General features: G+C 50.5%; 7 protein-coding genes; 4 read left to right on the forward strand and 3 right to left on the reverse strand.

The window, feature by feature from the left end:
- GSTUM_00003003001 (uncharacterized protein) overlaps positions 1-1,347 on the forward strand; it is a gene marked incomplete at its 3' end in the record, with an annotated part of 1,960 nt that extends 613 nt beyond the window's left edge. Inside the window, exons 1-3 of the mRNA XM_002836624.2 lie at positions 1-1,143; positions 1,187-1,214; positions 1,317-1,347. The exon at positions 1-1,143 is cut by the window's left edge and continues 613 nt beyond it. Of these exons, the coding sequence (XP_002836670.1) occupies positions 384-1,143; positions 1,187-1,214; positions 1,317-1,347 (819 nt within the window). The 5' untranslated portion in view covers positions 1-383.
- Positions 1,348-1,349: 2 nt separating this feature from the next.
- On the forward strand, positions 1,350-2,985 carry GSTUM_00003004001 (uncharacterized protein; the record flags this gene model as incomplete). XM_002836625.2 has 2 exons in its annotated part: positions 1,350-1,928; positions 1,987-2,985. 2 exons carry the CDS (start codon positions 1,350-1,352, stop codon positions 2,446-2,448), a joined length of 1,041 nt encoding a protein of 346 aa, XP_002836671.1. The 3' UTR covers positions 2,449-2,985.
- A 1,758-nt stretch (positions 2,986-4,743) lies between these two features.
- On the reverse strand, positions 4,744-5,985 carry GSTUM_00003005001 (uncharacterized protein; the record flags this gene model as incomplete). XM_002836626.2 has 4 exons in its annotated part: positions 5,940-5,985; positions 5,638-5,876; positions 5,110-5,563; positions 4,744-5,025 (listed from the first exon to the last, which is right to left on the reverse strand). The coding sequence occupies exons 2-4, from the start codon at positions 5,736-5,738 to the stop codon at positions 4,744-4,746; spliced, it is 837 nt and encodes a 278-aa protein (XP_002836672.1). The 5' UTR covers positions 5,739-5,876; positions 5,940-5,985.
- Positions 5,986-7,933: 1,948 nt separating this feature from the next.
- GSTUM_00003006001 (uncharacterized protein) lies at positions 7,934-9,207 on the forward strand (the record flags this gene model as incomplete). Its single annotated transcript, XM_002836627.1, has 3 exons — positions 7,934-8,117; positions 8,187-8,514; positions 8,577-9,207. 3 exons carry the CDS (start codon positions 7,934-7,936, stop codon positions 9,205-9,207), a joined length of 1,143 nt encoding a protein of 380 aa, XP_002836673.1.
- Positions 9,208-10,712: 1,505 nt separating this feature from the next.
- GSTUM_00003007001 (uncharacterized protein) lies at positions 10,713-11,784 on the forward strand (the record flags this gene model as incomplete). XM_002836628.2 has 1 exon in its annotated part: positions 10,713-11,784. The coding sequence occupies exon 1, from the start codon at positions 11,494-11,496 to the stop codon at positions 11,782-11,784; it is 291 nt and encodes a 96-aa protein (XP_002836674.1). The 5' UTR covers positions 10,713-11,493.
- A 485-nt stretch (positions 11,785-12,269) lies between these two features.
- GSTUM_00003008001 (uncharacterized protein) lies at positions 12,270-15,565 on the reverse strand (the record flags this gene model as incomplete). The annotated part of the gene is made up of 11 exons (XM_002836629.1): positions 12,270-12,837; positions 12,896-13,064; positions 13,119-13,407; positions 13,462-13,512; positions 13,566-13,621; positions 13,738-13,768; positions 13,824-13,956; positions 14,018-14,202; positions 14,260-14,486; positions 14,595-15,142; positions 15,210-15,565. 11 exons carry the CDS (start codon positions 15,563-15,565, stop codon positions 12,270-12,272), a joined length of 2,613 nt encoding a protein of 870 aa, XP_002836675.1.
- A 942-nt stretch (positions 15,566-16,507) lies between these two features.
- GSTUM_00003009001 (uncharacterized protein) lies at positions 16,508-19,289 on the reverse strand (the record flags this gene model as incomplete). XM_002836630.2 has 3 exons in its annotated part: positions 16,508-17,842; positions 17,941-18,865; positions 18,916-19,289. Coding segments are annotated over 3 exons (2,057 nt in total), but the record flags the coding sequence as incomplete, so codon positions are not given.

Consider the following 19,289-nt stretch of genomic DNA (forward strand, 5'->3'; position numbering starts at 1 on the left):
TGGCCTCCTCCCTGTTCACCTAAAAATGGGGCAAGCATTTTCAGCACCTGCCCGTCCTCACCTCACCTCGCCTCATCTTTTCTCCTTCTCTTCCTTCTCTTCTCACCCGCTGCCCTCGCCCTTCCTCCACCCTCTCCTTTTATTATCCCCCATTTCCTCTGGTTGTTCTATTTTTCACGCCTCGGTTTTCACGCCTCCGCTATTCTGCCTTCTTTCTTGTGAGCTTGGAACTTTGTTGTGGCTCTTGCGCCAAGATTACGACTGCATTCCACCCCGGCGAAAGAAAGCACGGCACCGACGAGGACACCACACCCATCGTGATAGGCATTAACAGAATACCGTTCCTTCTCCCTCATTTCTCATCGCCGGATTTTAACTCAATCATGTCATCTCCATTAGAAGAAGATCCCGAAACGCCCTCTTCCCCCGATCCTTTTGGCGACTCGGCATCAATTTTCACAACAACCTCACCACCACCATCCCAACCCCACCGAACCATTCCCTCTCTTCGTTCAATATCAGATTCCAAAACGATCCCACACAGCCCAAACCCACTCGCCCCCCTGAATGCGGCCCGAAGACCTGGCCCATCACAGGTTCCTTTCGCATCCAAAAGCGGTACCGGGGGGTTGCCGAAAGATGTACAGGCAAAATTACAAGCATTTCAGGCTTCAAGACGAGGTGCCCCACCAGCGGCGATGGGCGGAGGCGCACCAACGCTCCAGACGGGGGTTCCTCAGGTAGTTGGACCTGCTATGAGCCCTATCGGTGCTCCTTTTAGTCCTGCTGGCGGGATGACTGGAACACCTGGCGGTCGGCCAGCCGCCCCGCAGAGTTGGACATCCGCTCCGGCAATAGCCGGACGTATGGGACCACCAAAGATGTCCCTAATGGAGAGACGGAGAATGCAGGGCTTTCCAGGAGGCCTTCCGCCAGCTCCTGGAGCAGTTCCTCCTGGACCTCTGGGTGGGGGCAGTCCAATTACCAATGGTGGCACCGGAGCCACCCCCACGGACGGCGTTCAAGGATCGCTGTTCGACAAATATTCAGAATATGTTGATGCTAAGACCGGAAGTCTGAAATTTGCGGGAAAGGCCGTTTTGCATAGTAAAGGTGTGGATTTTTCTTCAGGCAGTAGCTTTAGTATCTCTTTGGAGGAGCTGGACCAACTGGAGGAGCTTGGGAGGGGCAATTATGGAACAGTGCACAAAGTTGTACACAGGTGTCCTACAGTGTCACGGAATGGAGCACTCTCAACGCCAGGCTCCCTCAGCTCATCTATTTCTACGTCACCCGCTGGCTCCACTACCGGCGAGGAATCCCCGGCCCCGCGCGGAACGGGAGTAGAGATGGCTATGAAAGAAATCCGACTTGAGCTCGACGAAAACAAGTTTGCACAAATCATTATGGAGCTAGACGTTCTCCATCGCTGCCTTTCGCCCTTTATCATAGATTTCTATGGTGCCTTCTTCCAGGAGGGCGCTGTATACATCTGTATGGAGTACATGGACGGCGGCTCCATTGATAAGCTTTATAAAGATGGTGTCCCTGAGAATGTGCTGCGGAAACTCACTTACGCTACAGTTACGGGGCTCAAGACCTTAAAGGACGACCACAATATCATACATCGAGACGTGAAGCCAACCAATATTCTCGTTAACACTCGAGGTGAAATCAAGCTTTGCGATTTTGGTGTCTCAGGAAATCTCGTTGCTAGCATAGCCAAGACAAACATTGGATGCCAAAGTTATATGGCGCCCGAAAGAATTGCCAGTGGTAGTGCCCAGGCTACTATGGGTGGCTCAGTGCCAGGCACATATAGTGTACAGAGTGATATTTGGAGTTTGGGGCTGAGTCTCCTAGAATGCGCGATGGGATGTTATCCATATCCACCGGAAACCTACAACAACATTTTCAGCCAGCTTAGTGTAAGACTCCCGATGTTTATTGGCGAAGATTCTCGTGCTAACAAATACCGGCAAACAGGCTATCGTTGATGGCGAACCTCCGGATCTACCGGAGAAGGGCTTTTCGGCAGAAGCCCGTGACTTTGTACGAGGTTGCCTAAATAAGATTCCAAACCTACGACCTACATATGCCATGCTTCTCCGACATCCCTGGTTGTCAGAATTCACTCACCCGGCCACCATTTCAGAGGAGGACGAAGAGGGGCAACCCCCGGGAACTCCACCTACAATTAAGGGTGATAACGAAGTCGCAGAATGGGTTACGGGTGCTATCGCCAACCGGAAAGCTCGGATGGAGTCAGGCGGCAAGGGGCCTGAGTCGGGGAAACCCGCTTTGCATGCTGCTCCGCTGGATGTGGTTATAGCTCCTGCCAAAGATGCCCTTGCAGCGGAGCCGACCAACTCGAAAGACCTGGAGTCTGGGGACCAGGAGTTGGCAAACACAATATCAGGCGTCCAAAAGTTGGCTGTGGAAGGATAAATTGACTATTCCTAGATCTTACAGATTTATTCCCCTTTTCCCCCTTTGTTTCCTTCTTCTCGATTCACTTTTTCCGGCATTTCTTTTGCGCGTTTGGGAGCTCGATTCAACGGATAACGAACCTTGCATTTTACCACAGAAGCCCATATTATCTTCCTTTTTCCTTCTTTCTTTTTCCTGTTTTTTTCCCTTTCCGTTTGGGGAAAGCTCAGCATATATCCATCCCTGGTTTTCTCATTTTTTACCTTCTATCCCTCTTCACTTTCTCCTCTTCACGAGTCCATGTATGGAATATTTTCTTTTATTTCTTAACTTCTGCTATAGGGGATACACGGGGAAGGCGTGCGGGCTCTTTTTCCTTCCCTTTTTAGACTTCTCCCTTTTGTACTTTGAAGTGTTTGGTATGGAGGGGGGGCGGACGGAGGGTAAGCATTGAGAAGAGTGAGGAACTCGAGGAGTCAATGGTGTTGGACGGCGAGAAATTGGGCGGAACACAAAAAAACGAAAACCACAATGTAGGATGATGTCTTTGTGCGATGTTGCGATGTGATGTGATTTTTGTCTAGTTATGTCATGAGTAGTCACTCGGTGGTGAGGCTTGAGAGCTAGGGTACATGGAAGGAATAGAGCGCCGGCACGGAATGGCGATGAGGGCGATCGTCATGTTTTATCGATGCTTATACGTAACTCATGATACCAATAGTGGTATCATAAATCGTGAATATCCCATTACAGCGCTCTTCTGTTCTACGATGTACCAGCGCTCGATCGCTTTTGCTTCTGGAGCGCATCTTTAATCCGTAACCTCCTTCCGGATCCCCTCTTGCTCACAGCCAAACCTACCTTTTTTTTCATCGCTGGCTGTGATTATCCTACACGAAGGGAGTTTGTCACTAGATATGAGTGATCAGTGCCCTGGATCTATCTCCTCTCCAGGACGTGTCTACTCCAGCGGCGCATTCATCGCTCAACAATGCGGTGCTCAGCCCCTGGCGCGCGGGGGCGCCTTACAGGAAACTAGAAGAAGGGCGAGCGAGAGCTGTGTGTATGGCAAGTCGAGCTATTACGATATGATACCATGATATCATACCACACAGTATTAGGCTCTGGTCCAGCTATCCATAGACTCTTGTCGAGCGGCGCGAGGTTCACAACACGTTTCCAGAACGAGCCACACAAGTTAATAGCTTCCGGCACGACGGACCAATTAAATGATAAGTTCTCGAAACCCCAAATCCGCGTCGGTCAATCAGCCGGCACTCCCCTCCCACACCTACAGCACTGTACGATACGGCATGTACTCGTAACCAGCCATACAGCCACGAGGGAGTCGTAGAAGTGACCAAAGGTGCATACGCGGAATCACCAAGGCCGGGATTTAATGGGGGAGGTGGGAAATGGTGGAAAGGAGGGAAATCTTCCCTTTTCCTCCCCTTGAGTGCTTTTTCACAGAATAGTGTACTGTACATTCATGCCCTCGCCGGACCGGGGGCGCAACATTCCCATAATTATGAATAAAATGGAATAGCGATGACAATGACACAGCGAGGGAACAGGAACTCGGTAGTTGGTTAGCACCTTTCCTCCGCCTCCTCCACATCACCCCTTTCAACTTGGCTCCGGGATTCGAGACTCGCATGCTCGCTACTAGGATAAGCTCGTGTACTGTATGATACCTTCCTTACCTATCAAAAGTTTCTTGCCAAATGGGGGGCTTGGTTTTCACTTTTTCCCGGTTGGCGGGGGGGGGGGTACAGTACATGGTACCCTTGCAGTAACTATCGTACCCGGATCACTGCACGAAATAAAAAAAGGAAGGAATGGTCGGGAGGGTGTCTGAAATGGTTTGGGGTGGAATGCTGATTGTGTCGTATTGTATCATACTAAGTCAGATGGGTGCGGTCAGCACGCGAGTGATTGCCGGTGAATCGGAAGTTGGGTTGCTGAGGCGGTGGGGGGGGGTTTGCCGATGGGTTGTCTGTGGATGGATAGGGGTCTGGATTGGTTGGTATTATATCATAGTGCTTGTTGGTTTTGTGAGTGGTCTAAAGGGTTGCTCTTAACCCTCTACGGCATTCTTCCGAGTTGGGATGTCATACCGTGGTGTGGTTGCTGGGGAGCTGGTGTTGAAATTGAGCAACTTGTGATGCTCTAAAGATCAACTTCTGCAGAAGTCTGTTGATGGGAGCAGCCATTGATATGGGCTACCTCGGCTGTAACAAGAGGAAAAATTAAAATTAAAAATAAACCCCCATGATCCCCGCCTCCCTCCTTCCATAGTATCCCAGGCCTAACTTAAAGCTTCACCGTAGAAGGAACAACGTGCTTGCCGCCATCGATCGGGAGCACCGCCCCATTGACATGCTCACCAGCCCGGGAACACAGGAAGACAATAGAGCCCACAATATCCTCCGGCTTCCCAATACGTCCATCAGGACTCCCTTTGCCCATATCCTCCTCACCTCCCGCAAGCGCAATCATTCCTTTGGTCATCTTACTCGGGAAGACTCCGGGTGCAATCGCGTTGAGCAGGATACCACGGGGACCGAGTTCGACAGCCAGGTGCTTGGTCAGGTGCTATATCCCGCCGTCAGCCCGAAGCAACTCCTCTACAATATAAAAGAAAAGAAAAAAAGGGCCCATATAAACAAGGGGACAAACCAAAACCGCAGCCTTCGAGGCTGCATACCCATACATCCCATGTTCTCCAATCGCGCCAATATTCAGACCCACAGTGCTCCCGACCGTTACAACCCTCGCCTTCTGACCGCTCTGCTTCGCCGCCCTCTCCAGCAGCGGTGTGCACAGCCGAATGAGGTTGAACACGCTGCGAACGTTCAGGTTCATGACCTTGTCGAACGCAGCATCGGAGTGCCTGTCAAAGGCCTCGCCCCAGACTGCACCGGCATTGGCTATGAGGATGTCGACCTTGCCGTCCGTCACGGCGGCGAGTTCCTTCACGAAGCGCTCGACTTCGGAGGGGGAGGAGAGGTCGGCGGGGAGGGAGAGGGTAGTCGCTCCCGTCGAGAGGGATTGCAGCGATTTCACGGCATCGGCGCAAGCGGAGGCGTTGCGTGAGGTTATTATCAGTTTGGCGCAGCCGGCTAGTGTTAGGCTGTTGGTGTATTAGCCAGGTTGGATAGCATTACTAGTACTTGTGATTGTTGGGCGGGCGTGGGGTTAAAATACCCAGTTGCTGCGTGTAATCCCAATCCTCTGGACCCGCCGGTTACCACGGCGGTCTTGCCAGCAAGGGAGAAGAGGGAGGGGTAGTCTTGGATTTGTGACATCAGCGATCGACAGAAAGCGCTCTCTTGAGTTTTTTCTCTATAAAAAAGTAAAAAAAGTATGGGGAAAAAAGGTGAGCAGCTTCGTCAGGAGGATCGGGACGTATCATAGAAGGGGGTGAGGGGAGTGGGGCATCGAAACTTTATCCATCTGAGTTAGCACGCATAACCGAGGACTATGTCTGTTTGAAATTTAACCCCGACCTTTCCCGTGCGCAGGGTTGGGGATTGTAAGTTTACCCGTCGGCACTGTATGATATCTTGTGCATACAAAATAGGCATAGAAGAGTTTGCGGTCCCATGATACTCGCTCACCCTCTCCCAACCAGCCATACCAACACTCCCGTGCCCACGTCGCTTTTGTGAATGATGCCGGTCCTTAAAGGCTAGTTTCAGGGTGGAAGATTCTTGCTATCCACGGCAACAGATGTCTCATACAAGGCGCCCATAGTAGACAATCTGGATTGTGCGAGTTGTGACGAGAGATGATCACCAGTGGGCGATATGTGCATGCATGGCCTGCACACTGGCCGGGTACCACCTTACCAGGTGATGGTGGCCCTTGGATGCCCGGTTCCTGGTAAACTTGAGTGCCCTTTATTCGCCTGGGTACAGATACTCGAGTATCAGGTGTTAAGAGCAAGTGAGTGGAAGGGGGTGTGATTGGCTCGTCAGTGGGAGAGTACTCGAGTACTGGTAGTAGACTATACCGCACCTGTATCTTGGAGCCGCTACCGATAAGCAGGAGTACCCTACTGTAGTCCTACAGGCTCCTTTCTACCCTAAAAAAAAAAAAAAAAAAGAGCTATCATAAGCTACAAGTGTGGCCGATAGACATATCCGTCACGTGAAGCCTGATAAGAACCTTCTTGGTGCAATCGTGCTCGAGTAGAAGGAATTCAGACATATTTTCATGCTAAAATCGCATGGATTCGCTTACGATTGGCCAACCAACCACGAGGGGCCATGATTCCCCGACACATAGTGCCTTACCTCTCAACGCCCCTGCTCCTCCCAACCCAACACCGATATCCGTACCTGTCTGTATTATACCTATTACACGATATGTCCCGTATTATCCAAAATAAAAATACCGGTATGATATAAAAATTTAATATAAAACACCCATTTCATAAAACACTACAGTGTGATAATCCATGGAATGGACCTGGACAGAGGGCGTTGCTATGGCAACGAAAGAGGTTAAAAGCTGGGATCGCCAAGTACTAGTACCAACCCCAAGATGTGATGACTTCTGATCGGGGGTGCCGGCATCCCATCAGGCCCGAAGCCCGCGCTACAAGCAGGTTTGGTCCAACAGGCTAGCATCCTGAGATCCACCGGGTCCAGCAGGCGAATCCTATGATACCGGTACCATGCCAGGGAACCCCATCACACACATCCCATCTCCGAATCCAGACTAGCGGATTTCAAGCACCACCATAACACCCCCCATCCCTCACATATTCTCACTCGGGAGCTTGAAGCTTTGAGGAGTTCAACTCCACTCGATGACCAGTACCGCGTTCCCGAAGAGGAATACCCTATCACCTTGTTCGCTTTTGGCCGATCCCATTCCATCCAGAGCTGGCCCTCGCACATCCTCGCACTCTGTACTCCCGCCCCGGAAGGAGGGCTGTAGGATTTTGATCAGCTGCCCTTCGCTCCATATCCTTCTCCTTCTGCTGGGGGGAACTGTGGCGGGTCATTTTTCTGCACTTTCGCGAGGTTCACCGCAATTGCTATGGACCCCCACCTGCCGTGGAGCGCAGGAATACTTAAAGGGAAAAGAAAAGGGAAAAGAAAAGAAACGCAATCTTTATCGATTCCTATTAGCATCGTGGGCTGGGGTGAGTGAAACACATTCCTCACACTGTACTCGAGTGCCTGATGGCCACGGCGACGGCCGTTTCTGCCTGGAAAAACGCGCAGATGATGCGTTTGTACGACATGCTCTTCCTAGCGGTGAAGTTGGATAGGGGATGCGGGGCATAAATACTCCTCCGGTCCCCAATGAGTCTCCGGTTCACCATTCGGGTAGGGACCTTAAAAAAATACTTTTGAAACACAAGGAAACATGTCTGGGCCTACACCACCTACCACAGGACTTACGGTTCTTTCGCTCGGTAGGGGTCTTTTCCATCCTTTTCCATCCTTCCACTTTGATAGCTAGTTTGTCTACCCGGTGCTGATCGCGCATGGCGGTATTCGTACGTAGACGGCGGAGGAGTCCGCGGATACTCCAGCCTGCTCATCCTCCGAGCCATCATGTTAGAAATAAAACGAGAGAACAACCTCCAGGAGGTACCGAAGCCGTGCGATTACTTCGACCTAGTTGCCGGTACAAGCACCGGAGGGTTTGTTCACCCATCCAAACCGCAAGTATATATACTAACATGATCAAACCGAATCCAAAAGTCTAATAGCGATAATGCTTGGCCGACTAGTCAGCCACCTTCCCCTCCCTCCATTTCATACTAATGCCAATACAAGAGGGCAAAAAACAGAGAATGGACGTCGACGCCTGCATAATTAAATACCAGAAAATGTCCGGCGACATCTTCAAGCGCCCCTGGAAATTCCCTGGGAAGCCTATCTTGGACGCCTACTTCAAAAAGCCCTGGTTCTCAGAGGAGAAGCTGAAACAGAGCATCGAGAGCGTGGTAGGATTGATGATAAGCCCCCAGGAGAAAGCCCTTTTAGAGTCCCAGGGCGTGAAATTCTCGGACGCCCCAATGGCGGACCCGTGCATTATCCCCGGTGTGAACGCCTGCAATGCGTACGTCCCCATTCTCCCCCTTCCCGATCGGGGGAGGAAACCGCTAACAGCAAGGAGGATAGCTTCGTCTGCGCCGTGAAGGTCGAAGACCTGACAACCGCGCTCATAAGAACATACCCTCAACCAAGCACATCCCTATCAGAAACCTGTCAGATCTGGGCCGCTGGACGCGCGACCTCCGCCGCGCCCCTCTACTTCCCCCCTATGAAACTCGTCACCCCTCCCTCACCCGTACCAACGGACTTCTTCGACGGCGCCATGAGGAATAACAATCCCATAGCTGAAGTCAAGGACGAGGTGTTCCTCGCTCACCGTGTCGAGTCCCCGCGCTGCGTGCTTTCCATCGGAACCGGATATCTCACCAACGCTACCGGTGATCGGGGCTTCTGGACGCGCCTTGCGAAGTGGGCTACCGGCGGCTTTGGCTACCTGGGCTGGACGCTGCTCCAGCTCGCGACGGACACCCAGGCCAGGCATCTGGAGGTGATGCGCGAGGGGAAGTATGCCCGCTTCCGCGAGAATTACGTTAGGCTTAATGTTCCTGGGAGATTGGCGAATGTTGGGATTGAGAGGTGGGATGGGATGGAGGAGATGAGGCATCTGACCGAGGCTTATTTGTCAACGGAGGAGGCTAGAGCCGAGGTTAGAAGGTGTGTGGCGATGCTGAAGGCCGGGAGGAACTTTGAAATGTAGACTTTTCTTTTCTTTTTCTTTTTTGTGGGAGTCTTCCCCCCTCAGGCGTTTGTTGATCTGATACCATTACGAGTAATTGAATGATCTATTGGGTGTGGTATATCGTCTTTTTTCGCTTGATGTATTGGGCCCAGGTTACTTGCTATTATATGGGTCACTAAACAGCTTTTTAGACTTTTGTATTATTCGCTCCTTAAATGCCATTACGCAAAGTCCAAGGCAACCCTTCGTACTTGTACTAACACCCTATCCCAGAGTCCGAATTCGACCCCAAATAGTCATAAAGTCCAGCGATATCGTGAACAATACAGTTAGGTCGGCGTTGCATCCAATAGGGAAATCACAGACAGTCACTCTGCTCTCCACCAGTTCATGATGAACGCGCCCCTTTTTCTTCAAATTAACAGTGTGACAAACAGAGCACGCATAAGATGAGAGCCCTCTTCACCCATTGAAGACGTGCTTATATGCCTAGACCCACCAGGTACACCAAATACAGCGCACCTAACCTATCTAATAGAAGTCTTAACTACTACCACTGCCACTACCACCACTACCACCACCACCACCTCCTCCTCCTCCTCCTCCTAGCCGCCTTCCCTCGACCAAGCCGGAAACAGGCTAACCCCATCCCCACTCCTCTCTACCAAGCCGGCGCACGCACCGCCTCTAAAACTTCCGACAAACCCAACATCTCCATAAATCATTTTCTCACCACCACTCTCATCCCTCCTCCCATACCTCAGCACTCCGACAGCCTCGACACCACCAGCCGGGGTCATCAGAGTTCTAGCATCGAACCAAACAACCGACTCCTCATCCCCCCCGCGTGAGAAGGTAACGATCAATCTCTTCCCGGTTGGGTCTAGCGCCATGTTCTCCACAACACCGCCGTAGGCGCTACCTTTGAGTTCCGGAGGTATAGTCGTATTTTCAAACGCGCCGTGGTCGGTGTTGACGCATGTGCTGTAAATGGGTATGTACGGGTCCGATCCCGGGGGCTCACGTAGGAGGGCGTTGCCGAGTGATTTGATGTTCTCGAGGATGGTCGGGATTAAGGGTGGTTGCTGCTGGGACTGCTGACGCTGCCGCCCTGAGGATTTTTTTGCTTTGGTCGGAGTGCTGGGCGGACTGACAGCCCTGAGCACCGAACTTTGTTTTAGACGGAAGATGTATATCCCCGGGGCTCCTGAGAAGGATATAATAAGGGTTGGATATTGTGGATAAGTCTCTCTTGGAAAGCCGGGGGGAGGAGCTGGCTTGTGCGTAGGCACTAGTATCAAGTTTTTGATACTGCGAGGACGCTGCCTCCGGTAAAGGGTGGTGATGAGTTCCGCTGGATAGAACTCTATCGGCTGAGCGGTGATCTCAGAGCAGCTAGCAGATTCGGAAAAGTGCAAGTACACCACCAATCCGCTATTCATACCTACCACAATCACGCTCTTCCCAGTAGAACCCACCTCTCCCGGCTCCACCTCCCAGGAAACACGGCTAACGCTTGTCCCCTCAGCCTGATACAGCCTCTCCGCGGTCCGCCAGGTAACGCTGTACACCCAAACCCCACCCAGTGATGTGCCCACAAGCACATACTCCCCCCTCGGGGAGAAGGTAAGAGCGGTAACCCCACCAACAAGACCCCTCATCCTCCCAAACCCCAGCCGCGAAAGCCCAACCCTCTGCGACTTTGCACAGACTTTGTCCGGATCCCTCAGTAACCTCTGGGTCCCCGGCGAAGCCCTAGTCTTGAAGAAATCGTGCGAGCCAAACATCCCCGACTGTTTGAATGGCGTCGGGGATTCCCGGAAATCATAGGGCGTGCGAAATAAAGAATAAATCCCATTGCCATATGAGCCCGGGGCAGCGGTGGAATTCGACAGGTCAACGTACCAGAGGTCGAAGTATCCAGAGTCCAATCCCACCGCGAGGGAATTGGTGCTCCCGCCGCCGAAGGCCAGCCCAGTTATCCCCACAAATTCCGGAGACTGCGGATCGGTGGTATTGCATGCGCAGAGGTAGTGCGGGAGGAACACGTTAGTCTTCATGTCGAAGAAGTGAACCCTGGAGAACGACGTTGCGAGCGCCATCACGCTCGCAGAGCGGTGAAAGGCGATGTGCGTTATCTTCTCCCCTTCTGATTCGTGCCCATCTCCGCATCCTGACCCGGATTCACCGTTTTCAAATAACCCCTCTCCCCGCTCCTCCGGAGCATCTCCGACAGCGGCAGTCCGGTAAGAGTAATTGTATGAACCCGCCATAATTTCCGCACCTCCTTTGACGGCCCTCCACATGGCATCTTTGGTCCCCCGGACAACAATATCAAATGGCACATCCCTAAGGTCATCCACCATCACCCTCTTAGACTCCCTCAACACTACCGCCGGGAAAGCGAATACACTTGCTAGGCTCCAACTAGCCGTAGCAGTAGTGCCCCCCTTCCTCCTCAACTCAGCTTCCACAGGATGTTCCTTCGCTAGATACGCCCTCCTCTCTTCATACTTCGGAGGAAACGCATCAAGGGAAATGAACGGGGACGGCAAACGGATGTTGGCATTATCGACTGACAGGGGATCTTTTTGAGCTCCAATAACTCTCTCATTAGTTATGGTTCCATAGGCTTTCTTGCAGGGGTAATAGGTGGATTACAGAATACGCCTTCGACTTCGAACGAGGTCGAAGGATGTGGGTAACCGAGACCATTGAAGTATATCTTCGATGACATTGTGATTTAGTTAACGCGGGTAGTAGCAGAATGACTTCTTGGTTCTGTTTTCGGAAAAGTGAAGGTGGTTGGTTGGCTGGCTGGAGGTAGCTGGTGAAGATGGGACGTTGATGCTTATGAGCAGGTCTGTGAACAAAGAAACACGCTTTCAAAAATTTCGTTAGAGAAATCAAGACGAATTTGGGCTCTAGGTTACGCTTTTAGGGCTGAAAAAAAGGTTTAAAGCAGTCTCATACTTGTAAACGATGCCAACTCCCTATGATAATCGAATAATATGCACCCGCAACGCCCAGACACCATGCTGGTGGATAAAAAAAAGGTCTATGTATGTACGTATGTACGTCTAGGTTTTTTGAAAAACAAAGCTAACCTCCTTCGCCGCTCCATTCCTAATAACCTTCGCCAATACTTCATCCTCGATACTAACTTCATCGTATTCCTCCTTGTCGTCTTCCTCCCCACCCCTCCCCCTGTTGCCCAGAAGACGAGTGGTCAGAATGTGCGAGTATTCCATCAGAGAACTGAGCTGGTTCTTGTCCACGCCAACGCCTCTACCCTTTTGCATAGCCTTCTTGCGGTCTTCTTCGACCTTCTCAAAGTCTACCTCACTGGCTTTCATTAGCCCAGGATACTTCGGCTCGTCATCTTCGTCACTATCTTCTTTCTCGTCCTCGCTGTGCTGGAAAAACGGCGACTTGGTTTCCGCAGCCCCAGCAACGTAACCTTTGCCCTCGCATTCACAACATAGTAGATCATGTGTGAGACAGTTGGTCTCCGTGTCGAGGGAGAATAAATCCCTTAACTCCTCTAGAGTAAAACTACTTGCGGTAGCCTTCTGGTCCATGACTGAATCTGCCAGGCCAATCTTTGTGAGTTGTCTTTGATATATCTTTTCGTCAAAACATCCAGTGCTTTGCTCGAAACAAAATTAGTACATCAAACGCCAAATAATCGCAAGGCGCAACCCACGTAAGCATCCTATAAATCTTAACCTCTCTCCTTTGACCATCTCTATGAATTCTCGCCATGGCCTGGGCATCCGTAGCTGGATTCCAATCCAAATCAAATAGGGCGAGTCTAGAAGCTCCAATCAAGTTAAGACCTGCACCACCACTCTTCGCAGATAGTAGGAACGCAACTATACTCCATATTAGCCTCTATTCCATACAATAATATAAGGGGGAAACCTTACAAGCAGTAGTACTATTGGTCCGATTAAACTGATCGACAAGCTCCTGTCTTTTGTTGGTCGGAGTGGTTCCGTCAAGCCTCAAGTAGCTAAGGCCTCTAGAGCGGAGGAGATTCTGCAGCAAGTCGAGCGTAGAAGTATAATTCGATACCAGCACAATCTTCTCGTCGGTGGTATTCCTCAAGGCCAGGAGAAGGCGCTCAAGAACCCTAAACTTCCCGCTATGCGAGTCGCTCTTGGATTCGAGTAGCTTGGGATTGACTCCTGCTAAGAGACCTTTGACATTCTCGTTCTATGATATACTTCTGTCAGTACCCCGCTATACAGAACAAAAAGGCTTTCTTACAGTTTCTTTCCCTGGCTTATCAGCCAATAGCCCCGGCGAATTGCAAAGCTTCTTGAGAACAGTGATAAGCAGAAGAGATGCATCAGGAGACCCCAAGCATCTACTAAAGGCGGAAGACCCCAGAATGCTCTTGTAGACCTTAAGTTGCCTTGGGGATGGCCTACAAAAGACCACATACTCCGCTATCCATTCATCAGCAACTACACCCTCAGATTAAGCCCACAGATCACTTGCTTTTAGGTGGGAGATACGCTGACAATATCTCCGCAGTTCTACGGAGCACAAACAACTTTGTCAAACTGGCAAGCTATTTCCCTCATTAGTGATGGCCCATAAAACAAGACTATTGGAACAGCAGCTACCTCTTCATTCCGCGCCTTCCCTTTCTCAACATCCTTCTTCGAAGCACCAGGTTGTCGGCTTCGAACAATCGGGTTTTCAAACTCCTTTTTGAAAGTCGAGTAACTCTCAAGCAGTCCAGGATTGACAAAGTCCCTGATAAATAAATACCAAATTAGTGATCGCCCGAGACGCCCAGCATTAGGCCACAACTAACACCATGATAAAATACTCATGAAGGTCATTCTGCAGCGGAGTACCGCTAAGGACGACCCTCCTCTTAGTCTTCAATCCCCGGATAGCCTGCGCAGACTTGTTCTTCTCAGTCTTAAGCCTGTGCCCCTCGTCGGCAATGACAATGTCAACATCGGCAGCACTTAATTCCTGTTGGACTTTTTGTAGCTAGGACCCGGAGGATTCAGTAACGGTATCAGAAAAACACGAGTCAAATCGGCAAACCTTCTCGTAACCAATGACCATAACAGAATAGCTTTTCCCATGGGTAAAGTCCCTAATGTTCGTTTTCGAATCGGCCACAAGCACGCCGATCCGCTCTTTACCCAGCCACTTCCGGAACTCTTTATTCCAATTATTGATCAATGTCACAGGACATACAATAAGAGCTCTTTTGACAACCGGCCCACCGCCATATATCGGATTTTGTTCTACATCAATTAGCATCCATACTTCTATCCATCACGAACTCCCACTCACTCAGCAAAGTCCACAAAAGCGCACTGAAAACACCAGGTCAGCACGTCCACCATCACAGAACCCCAACCCCCCAGATTGACATGGAACCAACATAGTCTGCAAAGTCTTCCCCAGCCCCATCTCGTCCGCCAGAATCGCTCCCCGTCCATCGAAAGGCTTAAGTCCCATCACGGCCTCATACAAAAACATCACACCCTCCCTCTGATGCGGCCGCAGGCTGTGCGAAATAAACGGGTCGACAACAACGTCCACGACGACTTTTCCAGCCGGTACACTCTTCTCGTTGGGGCGGGGCATTACAAGAGCACCCTCCGCTTTCGGATCGTGCCTAGGTGTTGGCACTTTCGAATGGGTCCTTCCCATAACAGTGGAACTGAGGAGTGGGGTCTTGAACTTGCTACCGAAGAAATTCCCCGGTGCTACGACTGTGAACGTTTCCTTCTGCGGTGCTGTCGACGTTGTAGTGGACGGAGGCGATGGGAGTGGAGGTGGAGCAGCGCTCTTCAAAAACGGTCTGCCGGCAAGGTACTCTTCCCTCGAAAGCACCGAATCGACTTCAATCTCCTTCCCGGCGATGAACGTAGTCGACCCAACTTCGAGGGTTCGCTTGAACATTGTTCTCCCGAGACTGTTGTCACTCCGTCAGCCTATCCCATACCAAGCAAGATGGATAGATAGATAGACAACAAACATACTCCTTCCCGCTAGTATCCTGAAGCACAGCATACCCCCCACTAATCGCCAAAACCCCGTCGCCATCAAACGTCTTATGCTTCTTCGTCGTCGGTTTCCTCCACAGCACACGAAAATAAGCCTCCCCCGCTGCACCCTCCTCCCCTTTCTCCTCCCCCGCCGCGACTGCAGCCCCCAGCTCCGGGTTCCTAAGGAGCAGTAGCGGCTTCCTCTTAATCGGTCCCCCAAGTTTCAATGATCTCCCACCACCAAGGGGCTCGATCTTCGCACGCTTCGCCGCAGGTTGATCATCCGTGCCTGCTGCCGCTGGTGCCGGCTTCTTTAAAAGTGGAGGCACGAACTTCTTTCCGCCAAACATCGTTTGTGTATTCGTGCGAGTGTACTGGTGGTGGTGGCGGGAACGAGGAAGTTTCGGGGAAGACGCGTTTGGAGCTGACAACGCAGCTTGAGCGCGTCTGTTGGCAAGTTACGGCACTACCGGTACTGGTATTCTCGAGCAAAGCAACTTAGTGGAACCCTTGCGTCCAGTAACCTAGTACAAGGTCGAGCAAGAAGTTACGGACCGGTTATCTATGGTTATTCAGCCAAATATATCCATCTGTTCCGGTTAATTGTTTCCCACGTCTTCAACGGTGAGGTACTTGGTATCATACAAGTACTGTACAGTAAAGTACATGCTATAAGGTAAGCGCCAAGAGTCTCCCTCAGAATTTGTGTAAAGTTAAGATCGGATCGAACTTCAGTCTACTAGTATGGCGGGATCAGTGACCAGGAATAAGGTAATCACCGGTACCGGCGCTCAGTATCATACCGGTAGACCCGAGTAAAAACGATATTACTTGCTTGCTCGATGGCCCGTCCGACGCCATGAAGATGAGTATCGTGAGAGAACTTCGGAGATTTAACTTGAGAATCTGTACGTATCATACGGTGCTGTGCCCTGCAGCTCCGAGGACGAGACCCGAGTGACCACCGATGAACAGCTCCTCGGGATAAAGCTGTGTTCTCAGTATTTATGCATTCTCGACCGCTCATCAGTTAGGACTAGACAGAGGCAGCCCGACATACTTTGCGTCCGAGACGTGTCCATAAAAAAGGCGAGCAAAAACATCCAGAAAATTAATGGCAAACGATCCGCAGACCCGAGAAATCTTACCTCGCAAAGCTACAATAACAACTTCCTTCAATCATAATATTAGTTTTTCATGCAAGTACGAGTATGATATCACAAAAAACAAATAGGAACAGAAGCCCATCGAGTGATCCCCAATGATTCCAGAGATATTGCTATTTTATACATATATGTTACAATTCCTCTCCCTTTAATAGAAACAGGCACAGAGGAAGCCAGGCACACACCATGTGACATCTTCGGTCGGACAGGGGCTCACTTTAAAATCAGGGTATGGAGGAAAAACGTGAAGTGAGAAAAAATAAAGAGAGGGTATCTTCGTCGGCCGCCCCAATCTGAGTCCGAAAAAGCAGGAAATCACTAACGTCTCATGAACGAGAACCAAGGTTCGACAAGAGGTAACCCACAAAATCATGGCCCAAGAAGGAGAGAGAAAATGGGGGAGATTTCAAAAGGAAGAGAGAGAAAAAGAAGAGCAAACCCGGCATCCCCCGTAACAGGAAAAATAAGAAAAAAGCCACACCGTAAAGCAACGCCAGTTGAGACCAGTAGGAAAGAAAGGGGAAAGGCCATCCAGTGCGAACAGCCCGCTAAACCCAGGGATAGAAATGAAAAGCCACTCTTAGGCCGGAACCCGTAAAAATGCAACCCAACCAGCAAACACCAAGAATGCACAACCCGAACCAATACGGCCATCACGAGGCCTATTTTCCACGAAAAACAGACAACCCCTCGCCCGTCGGGCCTAAAAATACAAAGATCGTCCCTGCTCGCTCAAAGAAAAGGTAACACCGAGTTGTTGAACGGCCTCAAGTCCTTGGATGCTCCGGAGAATATCCTCAGGGACGTTGACATCGTCTAATAGGGTATCCTTGGTGTGCGTGATAACCAAATGTAAACCTCGAAGCGGAGTAGGTCCTAGATCAAATGTCTCATCCCCCTCATCCCCTTTGGGAGCCCTTTCCTCAGGCGTACGTTGGCCTACAGCCACATTTATCGTGTCGAAAAAGTCAGCAGGCTTAGGATCCACAGCCCTAGGCGAAATTTCCGGCGAAAATCTATCAAAGCTGTGCTTAGAATCAACCTCCAAGTAATTTTTGTTCCAGCGGCTGTTCCCGTGGATTCCATTTACTTCATCTTCTTGAGCGCCAGGTCCATGGTAACGCTGTGATTCCTCCAGGATCTTGGATGGGGCATTCGGGTTTTCAATCCTCCGCGCCATGATCTCCGGGTCATCATTGTGGTAGCCATAACTCATCCGCTTTCGCTTCAGCCTCGCCCGCCTATCGACTTCATCCGCTCTCCTCAAGCTCACAACTAGCCTCGCTAAGGACCTCATTTCATCCATCAGGTGCGGTGGGGATAGATGCCCATACAGGGCTTCATCGGGTTGATTACAATCGTAGCTGCACTCAATGAAAATTGTGTTAAGTAATCCGCTATGGAACTTTGCAGCCGCATGATTCCAAGCAGGGTGGTTCCTTGGCGATAACGATATCGAATCTGTCGCATAAAGCAAACATTAGAAAATAGAACAGGCTAGCGGGAGCCGTAGAGCAAACAAAGCGCCACAAATTCCGCAAGCGGAGAAGGAAACAGACCAGGCTCAACGTCTCCCCACATCATTACCTCCCTCCCTGTTGCATCATCTCGAATAAAGTACACCGTCGAATCATATACACACATCCTCTTTCGAGAACCGCCCGGGCTTCCATCTGCTGTCGCACCATCCTTTCCCTGATAAGTCTGACTCCCCCGATGGTAGTGACTCTTCATGCAATGTCCATGAGAAACCGGCCACGCCTGCGCACTCAAACCACTGCAAACCTCCACATACTCCAAGGCAGCCTCCGGTAAGCGTTGGTAAGTGACCAGGCCAACACCGCACTCCTCATCAGATAAATTCGGCCAAATGATATCGTTGAATATATGAGTTTTGATGGCCTCTATAGTCGAGGGAAGGGCAGCTAAACGCTTCGGACACTCCGTTTGAGTGAAACATGCCGTGTTGATAACAAATCCGGAAAGATGGTCCAAATGCGGATGGGTTATCAAGTAAGTGGAGACAAGTTCTCGAGTGACATATGCTGCATTACCACGAGGTGTATCATATGGGAGGTTTGCCCCACAAAAGGGAAATGGCCTCTTCGTTATCGACCCATTTCCAGAAGCATTCTCAGAGACTGACGCAATGGGCTCCTTTGTAAAAGATGACCGGGAGGAATGCTCTTCAAGGATCCGTATGATCCCAGCCATATGGGTCCCCGCATCCACAGCGAGTATTGAACCTTTCGCCCAAGCTGTTGCAGTGGATCGAATAAGGTATCCAGAGACATTTCCCTCGCTTGGGCCCCCCGCAGATCCCTGCAGATACCCGGTAACGGCTACAGTTAGAATTGATGTTGGATGAAAAGACTTACAGATCCATACAGGGTGAAGGACAAGATTTCGAAGATTACTCACTAGCACGATGACCTGGAAAGCGGGAGAACCATCGTCGGTACTTGAAACCGCCAGCTTGTATGGCTAGTAATAATCGTCTCTGGGAAAAAAATAATTTATGTCGAGATAGTCACCAGACAATTGTTGGCTATCTGTATTGGGTATGGAGAGTTTTTCTTTAAAAAAAAAAAAAATGATTTGCTGGTTTTTTCTAAATTATGATTCTTTCCTCTCTTGATTCTGTTTTGTCTTTCCCCTTTGGGCACTGCCGCAAAAATGTCAGATCGAAAAAACAGATGTGTGAGGTATATAAACTGTTGGTGCGCTTCACGCTGCAGACACCCGAGATTTGTGACTTTTTTCTGCAGTGAGAATAACCTGGTTGTCTGGGGCAGAGGTTTGTGATAGGGTTTTGTTCCGAAGCAGGAAAGGCAGAAGAAGCAAAGAGAAATCAGGCCAGGCACCCTCCTCGCGGCGGACAGAGTCACCTTATGTATTTTCGTTTTCC

The sequence above is a fragment of the Tuber melanosporum genome (assembly GCF_000151645.1).
Source record: "Tuber melanosporum whole genome shotgun sequence assembly, scaffold_154, strain Mel28".
Lineage (NCBI taxonomy): Eukaryota > Fungi > Ascomycota > Pezizomycetes > Pezizales > Tuberaceae > Tuber > Tuber melanosporum.